Source organism: Camponotus vicinus, unplaced genomic scaffold (genome assembly GCF_025532165.1).
Source record: "Camponotus vicinus isolate PSW18456_S1 unplaced genomic scaffold, iyCamVici1.0 SCAF_10, whole genome shotgun sequence".
Taxonomy (NCBI): domain Eukaryota; kingdom Metazoa; phylum Arthropoda; class Insecta; order Hymenoptera; family Formicidae; genus Camponotus; species Camponotus vicinus.
Window position 1 is genome coordinate 2,622,848 of NW_028141946.1, and position 10,296 is coordinate 2,633,143.

The 10,296-nt window shown below is 32.6% G+C and overlaps 2 protein-coding genes across 7 annotated transcripts; one reads left to right on the top strand and one right to left on the bottom strand.

Annotated features, from left to right (window-relative positions):
- Positions 1-1,421: 1,421 nt before the first annotated feature.
- On the bottom strand, positions 1,422-5,721 carry LOC145960718 (cilia- and flagella-associated protein 36). Of its 3 annotated transcripts, none has more exons than XM_083080387.1 (6): positions 4,813-5,721; positions 4,053-4,399; positions 3,383-3,558; positions 2,873-3,060; positions 2,361-2,655; positions 1,422-2,193 (listed from the first exon to the last, which is right to left on the bottom strand). In XM_083080387.1, the coding sequence occupies exons 2-6, from the start codon at positions 4,159-4,161 to the stop codon at positions 1,939-1,941; spliced, it is 1,023 nt and encodes a 340-aa protein (XP_082936513.1). In that variant the 5' UTR covers positions 4,162-4,399; positions 4,813-5,721; the 3' UTR covers positions 1,422-1,938. The 3 variants fall into 3 exon arrangements, with proteins under 3 accessions (XP_082936513.1, XP_082936514.1, XP_082936512.1); XM_083080388.1 differs by having other exon boundaries at positions 4,053-4,443; XM_083080386.1 differs by having other exon boundaries at positions 4,053-4,479.
- Ubc2 (ubiquitin conjugating enzyme 2) lies at positions 5,274-10,282 on the top strand. Of its 4 annotated transcripts, none has more exons than XM_083080397.1 (6): positions 5,274-5,402; positions 6,927-7,061; positions 7,159-7,209; positions 7,331-7,463; positions 7,840-7,987; positions 8,164-10,282. In XM_083080397.1, the coding sequence occupies exons 2-6, from the start codon at positions 6,931-6,933 to the stop codon at positions 8,259-8,261; spliced, it is 561 nt and encodes a 186-aa protein (XP_082936523.1). In that variant the 5' UTR covers positions 5,274-5,402; positions 6,927-6,930; the 3' UTR covers positions 8,262-10,282. The 4 variants fall into 4 exon arrangements, with proteins under 4 accessions (XP_082936523.1, XP_082936520.1, XP_082936521.1 ...); XM_083080394.1 differs by lacking the exon at positions 5,274-5,402 and adding an exon at positions 5,409-5,761; XM_083080395.1 differs by lacking the exon at positions 5,274-5,402 and adding an exon at positions 5,768-6,017.
- Positions 10,283-10,296: the final 14 nt, after the last annotated feature.

Below are 10,296 nucleotides of genomic sequence, written 5' to 3' on the forward strand. Positions count from 1 at the left end.
TATAAGTATTATATATTTATTCAAATTTGTAAAATAATTTCTTTAGGATTAAATAATATAATATTTTTAGTCATTAAATTGAATACAAATAGAAGGAATTGTTCTATCTCAATCGTTTTATTCATTGTTCATTGAGAAGATGCTGATTTTGTGTCTTCTGTTAAATTTAACATTTGATTATATATTATGTATACAGTTTTGAACATATATATAATACAATAGTCTAAAACACTCTGCTTTAAAACCGTCGCCGAGATCGCAGATATACATTTTTTCAACCGTCACATCAATGTAATATTAAAGGAAGAAGATGAGATAAGCACACAATGTACAATATCACATATTAATAATATGCGTTTAAATTATGTAACGATTGAATAAGCTTTTTCTTTGAAAAAAAATATACAGACACAACACACATGCATATACATATATAATATTATATATATATATATATATATATATATATATATATATATATATATATATATATGCACAGAAAAGGAGACCTTTTTATATGAAAAGCTATTCGTGAATTTTTGTGAATTAAGAGCAAGCATAAAAGATATACAATCCTGTGTGTATTATGATAATAAGTGAATGAATTGTAATTGAAAAATGATATTTTGCATTTTATTCTACTGAAGAATGAAAGATTAATCAGGCTAATAAAGAAATAATATCTAAATACACAGGATTCATAGCACAAACAAGCAACTATTGTCGAAAAAATTTCTTAACTTATACGAATTTTGTATCAGACATAAATTAATGAATAATTTATTTTTAAATTTTATTGACTATTAAGAAATTAAGATCAGTTTTTGAAGCGATATAAAAAAAGAGAATTATATTAAAAAAAGTATTTATAATTTAAATTTATATCAAATTATATTAAACTATATATATATATATATATATATATTCAAATTCTCACATTAGATATCCATGACATATTTTTACATATATTATGTGATTTGAATTTATACTGCTTTTCATTATATTCTGTATAGAAATACGCATTAATAATTAATTACATATTGATGAAAAAAAATTAAATATTTATATACAGTGTACTTATAATGTGCTGGTATTATGCTATGAATCCATCTCATTTATTAGAAAGTAGATTGTAAAGAAGTGAGAATGTGTGTTATAAATGTGTGTTATACAAATACAGTGTGTTGTAGAGGTGCGAAGAGTATTTAATTAAATAAAATCTAAAATTAGTAGACTATATATTTGTTAATGACCGGAGTTTTAACCTTTCTTAATATCTATTTTGAATTTCTATCAAATATGAATGTAAATAATTATTGTGACTTAATCTAATTAATATGTATAATAATTGTAAATATTTATAAGCATTATTTTATATATTTTATATTAGTTTATTATTTTATATATTCTTTTTCGTATGTGTATTTTCATGAATGTACACTTTAAAATTTTATTATTGAATATTTTGCAATATATAAAAAACAAATCTACATTCTTAGATAAACATATATTCTTATACAAAGATGCTGCCGCGAGCAAATTTTTTAAGAATGTACATAATGTATTTCTTACATTAATTTTGTTAAATTAAATCTTTAATTAGATAAAATATATATAAGCGAATGTATGTTTACAGATTTACCTTTGTTCTTTTATGAGAAATATTATTACGTAAATAGAGATATTCTTAAAGTAATAATAATACATAGATACATAAAAGTATTTTATAGTTTTCCGTATATTATATATACGTTTCTCGGAAAACTCTACTAAATCTGACACGTATCATTCGATAACATATTTTGCAATTGCGTGATACTACTTTGTCGCAAGATATCACAATTAGCATTTTATGTGAAGCATGTTACTGGAATTGAGAGGCGTACATATCGATAATTATGTCATGAATAAGCAATATATAAGGGAGAAAAATTAATTTTACTTATGCACAACTTCAGCTTTTAATCGAGCTGCAAGAGCCTTTCGTACTTGAAGTATTGAAGGATCTAAAGCTTGTGCTGCTTCCAGTTCTTGCTGCCCTTTCATAGTCGCCTCGGCAACTACTCTAGCCGAACTCGGTCGAGTTTTATTCATTTCTAACTGCTGGCTTCTGGCTTCCTTTTTCAAAGCTACAAGTTTATCTCGTCTGGCTTTTAGATACTCCTGCCTCTTTTTAATGTCTTCCACATTCATCTATAATACCGCGTAATTGAATATAGTATATTTTCGTTTCCACAAACATGTTATTATATACATTGACATTTTAAATTTCTCTACTTATTTTTGTAGAAAAATGTCCCCATACATATGTATTAATATATGTATATTACATAAAAGTAAGAGAAATTAGAAATGGCTACCTCATCTTCGTCGGATTTCTTTTTTGAAATCGGTATTGGTTTTAAGGGCTCGGTCTTCCTAAGTTGATGAAATTTCTCTGATTCTTTCTCAACGGATGAGGTGGCATGTTCAATTTCTTCTGTAGATTCGTCATCTGAAGTATTCTTGGAGGCATTTTTTGATTTTCTTAATGCTTCTTCCAATAACGCCCTTTCATTGTAATATTCGGCCGCCAAACGCTCGTGTTCAGCAATCAATGTTTTCTCGGGCGAGATTCCCGTTTTTTCTTCACTCTGATCTTCCAAAACATGTTTGCTGTGCACAAATGCATAAAACAATTGATTTCAATTTTTTCGATTGTTCGTTCGTTAGATTTTTATTTTTGAAAATTTTTCTACTTTTATGCAATATATAAACATATTTTTTTTATTTAGTTAAAAATAATAATGTGTTGGCTTGTATATATATATATATATATATATATATATATATATATATATATATGTATATATATATTTATAACACGACATACTGTATCAAGTCCTCCATGACCAATTCATCATCGATAAAGCCGTCTTCATACATGAGGGAGGCAGGTGTGAGACCATATCTTTGTTCGATCATATTTAACGCTTGCAATTGAAGTTCCAAGTTTTTTTGTATCATCATTCTTTTGAATATCTCATATTCATTCGCCGCCCATATTTGCTCAAATAAGTTCTATAAAACGGATTATAAATGAAACGGATTATAAATTTAAAGAAGAAAATGAAACAAGACATTTGTTAATATAAAGCACAATCAAATCGTGTGTAATATTTCTTTTACTATTTATCTAAAAACATTTATATATATATATATATATATATATATATATATATATATATATATATATATATATATATATATATATATATATATATATTAATCTCTAAATATTACAATCTACAATTTTCAAGAATTTTTTTTAATTTTATGAAACAAATACAAAAGTATAAAACATAATTTATTGTATAAATATATAAAAAAATAATGATCGTACTTGTTGAAATTGTATCGGGATCTTTGTATCTCTGTTAACGGTGCACGCATGTTCAAATTGTTCCGGTGAAATACTCATATCTTCCATAAAACAACCCAGCAGTAAATCAACTAAATTTTTATATTCTTGATATATTTTCCGATACTCTTCGCAATCTTCGGTATTTGCCTCAAAAACTATCAAATAAATAATTATTAATACATCAGATAGATATCCACGTATCAAAAATAATCATTTTGACGTCAAATCACATCAAAATGACTACTTTTTATTATAGCAAATTCAGCTGAAAAGTTTTATTAGTTTCACAAAGGAAAAGCTACTTTTCCGTGCGCATGTGTATGTGTATGTATTGCGGGAAGAAAGTATTATATATAAATATATATATATTTCGAAGCAGATGTGTAAAAGTATGGGTAGACAGATCATTCGAAATACATGCAAATATTTTTAAATGCAAACAGCATTTATATTTAACACAGTGCGTCTGCCTATTTTATACCGGCTTATAATGCGGAATATATTAATAAAACGAATATATATAATGTTCGTTATAAGCGATATTGATTTTAATTTTATTTAATTAAATATCGAAAAATTTCAGCAGGAAAAACTGCAACTTATTAAGGAAAAAAAACGAAGATACTTTCGATTACTTTCGAGTACGAACCGAGGGATTTTTCTTCGATGAAAGTCAGTAAAGGCGACGACCAAATGGGGCCCTGTAGAAATCCAATCAAGGAATCGAATACCCAAGCACTGTCATCTTTGTCATTCATTTCGCTTAAATTGTCTTTGACGTTTGAACGACGGTGAGAATTCGTACACTTGTCGAGTGTCTCTTTTACAGTCGTGTGTGTCAGTATGACTTCTCTTAGCTTTTAGTAGTCATAGTTACGTAGGACAAAACATGAAACATCGCAATATATCGGAGTAGACCTGCGCCGATATTATTCTTCCGGATCGATGCATGTTGTCCGTCTTTGATTTCGATTATGATGAGTAGGTAGATGATATCTGGAAGCCGATGTATATGTCGACGCATATAGATATTTCAGTATCTATATTGATAAACATCGGTAAACGTCATAAAACAGCTGTTCGAAAATAAGGAAACTTTATATATTAATTTATATATTCAACGTATCAAGATGCAATTTACCAAGAAGCACGATTATAATTCGGAATAAAATTTATATGTGGATTTATAATTTTCGTGAAATTTATCGAAAAAAATTGTTTATTCAATACACGTACGCGTGCAAATAATGTTAGATAATTTTTACATAGCTCTTTCAATTTTCATACAAAATATTCTTTTAGACGTACAAATATAATTTTCTGCTTTCACAGATAAATATATAAACCTATAAGAGAGATTCTCTCGCAAATTTACATGCAACTTTCGTCGCCTCCCATTTTTCATTTACCTGTCAATAAATGAAATATGGATAATATTCGCAGCGCGAAACGCAAAGTGTCCTCTTGACACTTGGGCCACGGAATCTATAACGAGCGGCTAACGCAAGTTCGCAAAGATTGAAAACGGAGCGATTTTTAAATCGGAAGAGAGACGGGGACGCGCTCTCTCGGAGCGCCAAGGAATTTTCTCGCGACAGACCACGGGCAGAGGGGAAGGGAGAGTCGGCGGTGCCGGTAGCGCCGGGCGCGCCGGGCCGATCGCAGCGCCCGCGCGAAAACGTGGGTTGTCAGCGTCCGCCGCGGCGCGGCGGCGACAGAGTCAACATCCGGCCGACGCAGAGATGCGCACGTTTCGATGCTCGGGAGAAGGACGCCGCGATCGTGATTTCGGGACATGAAAGCGAGATGAATGGTCGCGACACGAGAACGGGGGCCTGAGGAGCGCTGGGACAAGACGGGAACCGCGAGGGCGATTCGAAATCCATTGTCTCCGCGCGCTCGTCCGCTATTGTTTTTTTCAGCGTTGCCGCTGTCATCGTCGTCGTCATCGTCATCGTCCGGACGGCCGCGCCGGTGCGCCGTGCGCTGCGCGTTCCTCGTGAGTGTTGCTGCTGCCGCCGCTACGTTGAGAGAATCGCGGTAACGCACGTCGGTGCACGCAGTCTCGTTGTAGGGCGTGCGTTGTAGAGCTTCCCTACGTGACTACTTCCGCGCGACCCCGGAGGAGACGCCGTCGGTCATTGGTTACTCCGCCTGCGATCCGCTCAGCGGTCACAAGGCACTGTTAATCCCCGTGACTACGCTACGTCGCGCCGAGGAAATCAGTCGGGATCGCTCGCGTCTCGAGCGGCGGGCCGGTCCTTCTCCGCCCCCTACATCTCCCTCCACCGACGACCCGGCGAAGCTGAGCTTGTCGCGCGACGACAGCAAACACGGCGCGGACACATCGGGCACGAGGTACATACATCGCGCGTCGTCTTCTTCTCGCGCGATCAACTCGCTGCCGAATTAGAAAAGAGAGAGGGAGAGAGAGAGAAAGAGAGGGTTAGGAGAGAGAGATCAAAAGTGGCATTGTGCCCTAAAAGGGACGGACGTCCATAGAGAAAGGAGGAGAGGGAGAACTCGTAGACGACGAACGTGTGCCGGGAACGTACGTCGTCCCGAGTACTCGAGTTCCCGACGCTCGTGTCGAGCCGGAGTCTTTTCTACGAGCGTGAGTTGTAGAGAGAAAGAGAGGCAGGCATTCGATCCGAGAAAGAGAGACAGAGAGAGAGAGGAACAAATTCGCGTGCTCGCCCGCAACGAAGAGAAATCAATTTTGGGCGCGTTGAACCCCGGCTCGCGCGCTACGAGAAGACAACAAACGCGACAATGTTTAAGAAATCTCTTCTCTTTCTTTCGTCGGATCGTCTCGCATGAGCCTTTCGTACGGTTCGCATATTACTCGCACATCGCGAACGGGATCCTGGGAACGACGAGAAGCGATGCTCCTCTTTGGCCGGGCTTTGATCGCGTTAGATTTTGCGACGCCGTTTAAAGATACAACGCGCGGATATCGAGTATTTGTCCGGCGGCGATGTTTATGTTTTTGCGGAATAAAGAGTGAGAGGGACAGGAGGGGAGAAGTCGTGTTTGTCGATGAAAATTCTTTGTTTTACGATACCTATCATGTCGAGCGAAATAATAGTGCGAGATAATAGTTTTCTCGATATTTGATTATGTAGGGCACATGTTAATTTTTTACGTTGCATTTTTAGCGCCTCATGTTATCAAAGTTGTTAGTTAAACATGCATTTCAGTTTACCTGCAAAAAAATAAGATTTATTTGTTCACTCTATTTACTTTGTACATGTGACGCAGATTTACATGAATATGAAGTATATTTTACTAATAATTTTACTCCTTTTTTTTAATAAACTAATGTCATAGGGATATTAATTGTCAATACATGATTAATTCTTTTAAAAATATTTCATCAACTGAGAGACAAAGTCAAAACAGAAATGCAATGCGTGACTAACGTATTTTTTTGGAATTTAAGCTATATACTAATCTTTTTTCAGTAAATTAATTATGCAGAATTTTATAAATGATAGTTTACATTTTTTCATTTTTACTACAGAATCATGTCGTCAGGAGCAGGATCTAGTGGGACTGGACGAGGACGTGGTTCTTCTTTGGCAGACAATAAACCGGAAAATAAAGAAGCTAAGCCAAATCCAAAGATGTCAAAAGCTTTAGGAACTTCCGCTAAAAGGTGCGACATATTTTTGTCTCGCACAATGCAATAATTATATAGTTAATGTTATTATGGTAATTTCTAGCTATTAAACACATTTAATATTTTTATTTAGGATACAAAAAGAATTGGCAGAAATCACATTAGATCCACCTCCCAATTGCAGGTATATTATTATATGCAATAAAATAAAACTTTAGAATTATACTTAAAATGTGATTTATATCTTATAAGAATAACATGTGTGGTAAATTAATTATATGTATAAAATAAATTTTATTTTACAGTGCAGGACCAAAAGGTGATAACTTGTATGAGTGGGTTTCTACCATATTAGGTCCTCCAGGTTCTGTTTATGAGGGTGGTGTTTTCTTTCTTGATATACATTTCTCACCAGAATATCCCTTTAAACCTCCTAAGGTAGGTTGGTAATTTTATTAATTCTGTATCATGTGTGAAATAAATTAAATTATCATTACTTGTATAGAATTATATATTAATCTATATGTAAAGAAAATAAAAGTTGAAAGTGTAATCTAAAATGTTAATAAATTTTTTTATAAAACTTAAAATATTAACATAATGTTTTGATATAATCATAAAATATATCAATATTTCTCACAATAATAAATAATTGTCTGCAAGAAACAGAGGCTACAATTAATATTGCACTTATAAATTTTTCCATCTCTTTAAAATTCCCTCGCTTATAAAATTCACAATCTCAAATTATTTCATTCTTTCTAGCGTACACTATATAATGCATTGTTCCAAACAATAATGTATTTTTCTATAGGTTACATTCCGAACACGCATCTACCATTGCAATATAAATAGTCAAGGAGTTATCTGCTTGGACATATTAAAGGACAACTGGTCTCCTGCACTGACAATTTCAAAGGTCTTACTGTCAATATGTTCCCTCTTAACAGACTGCAATCCAGGTGGGTACTGTAATAAATTGTCTAGCGATTCATTCGCAAATTCAATGTACGATGTATATAATACAAACGATGAATATATTTATGACATGTTTGTGTTAAAGATTATAGATACCGCGCGCGCATATTTCCTTCTTTACATAATTATTATATAGATCTTGTATAATTTTATTTTACAGCTGATCCATTGGTGGGTAGTATAGCCACACAGTACCTACAAAATAGAGAAGAACATGATCGCATAGCACGGCTTTGGACTAAACGCTATGCCACATGAGCATGTTCTTAATTCGTATTAAACTCCTTTTAGTCTCATGCCAATCATGACTTATGATCGCTGCTGCTCTCATACAATTTGTCTCATATGTAGTCCATATACATCTTTATCTATGATCATGTTGGTCAAGAAACACAAGTGATCAAAGGCCGTTTGAGATCAGCTCAAACATGATTGTGATGTGCTTTTATGTTGAGTATGTAATGTGCCTAAGACGAATGAATGTGTGTGCAAGTGTGTTTAAACAGTGTGTTAGGGCATAACGAGACAGGAGTTTTTCACTTAAAAGTTACAATGAGATAGTATTTAAATGGATTGTATTGTGTAAAATACAATACTACCCACAATACTAATGTTTTTAGAATAGGAGATAACATGAACAATATATTGATAATCTAAAGTGTAAGTAATTAAACATATAGACGATATAAGTTAATCAATAGAGGGCCATTTTTTTCATAATTAAACTTATATTTTTATATTGAATTATTCAATTTAAATTATTACATTTATACATGTGTCTCACTTAACTCAAGATATAAACTAGTAACGTATAGAATTATAATTTAGCTGTTGCAAATCTACTGGCACAGAATTTTGTGTTCATAATACACAGCAATGTGTATAACGTTCTGCATGAAGCAGACGCAAATGCTTACGTTATATCGATTGTCTGGCCCATCCGTAAGAATGTAATTGTAAATAAACTTACTGTATACTTATATGCTGATATATTCAAAAAAAAAACTTGTAATTCTGACCCGAATTTATATTCTATCTATACACATGTATATGTATAAATTGAAATTTTTGCTGGCGATTGTATTGCAATCATTCTGATTTACTAGTTCTAATTAGCGATTTTTTTCCCTTCTAAAAATCATAACTTTAGTTATCAGATAGAAGAAAAAAGGAAATTACATACACGTGACTACTGCTAACCGATGTTGGGTGCAATTTGCATGTTCTATTCGTATTATTTGTTTTAGAGAATACTTACATATCAATTTTGTTGCATATTCGAAATATTTAGAAGTCCGAATTAAATATTTTCATTGTCTCTAAGATGTCAAATACATATGAACTGAGCGTCTCTTAAATAATTTCTTATAGTTTTTTATATCGTGTGAGAATTTCACAAACGCAAGGTGATTAAAGTCACTTTGTACATATCTGTTTTAAGATATAGATAGTTGCTTATAAAAATACTAGTAAATGTAATTATAGTTTATATAGAAATAATGAAATGAAAACAGAGAGGAGAGGAGAGAATTTGCTTAACAAGTACTGATATTGTACAGTTTCTTATGTAAAGTAAACGCGCGCTTTGCATCCTTTTCATTACGAAATTTTCGAGGAATGTAAATATCGCGTGAAGTGCATGTGCGGAATATGCAATTCGCGTAAGTTCCTATATTAAAATTAAATATTCATGGACTTTAATTTAGTCGGCAAACCTTGGCTTTTTATATTTTGTAAGCTAGTACGATGTGTGCAGTTTCAACATTATATAAATTAAAGTGGGATAGATAAGTCAATCCTGCCTCGGGTTTGTAAATATACATCATTATATATAAAATAGTGCGTGTACATGCCCACACGTATATTTGTGAGAAATTATCGAAATATTAACAAAACATAATAGATCTCGTTATTTCTAAATGTCGTATATACATTAAATAAATGTAGTCACGCGCTAAAAACGAGAGCATGCTATATCTGTGAATCCAATTTGAAAATTATAGAATGTATTAAATTTTCTTGTAAAAAAGGCAAATATAGAAAGGAAAAAATCATTTATTTACATAATTTCGATAATTATATTTCTAAAAATTTGCAATATGCCGAAAGAGAATTTATCGATAGATCTATAAACGTTCTTTGATTCACGTGTATAAAGAACATTAATGCCAACAAAAAAAAAAGAACAAATGTAAGAAATTTAAATCTTATGTATATTGATAAATAATGATCTTTTAACTAACGATATAATGAATGAAATACAATTTATTATACGCTGATACTGAGTACTTAT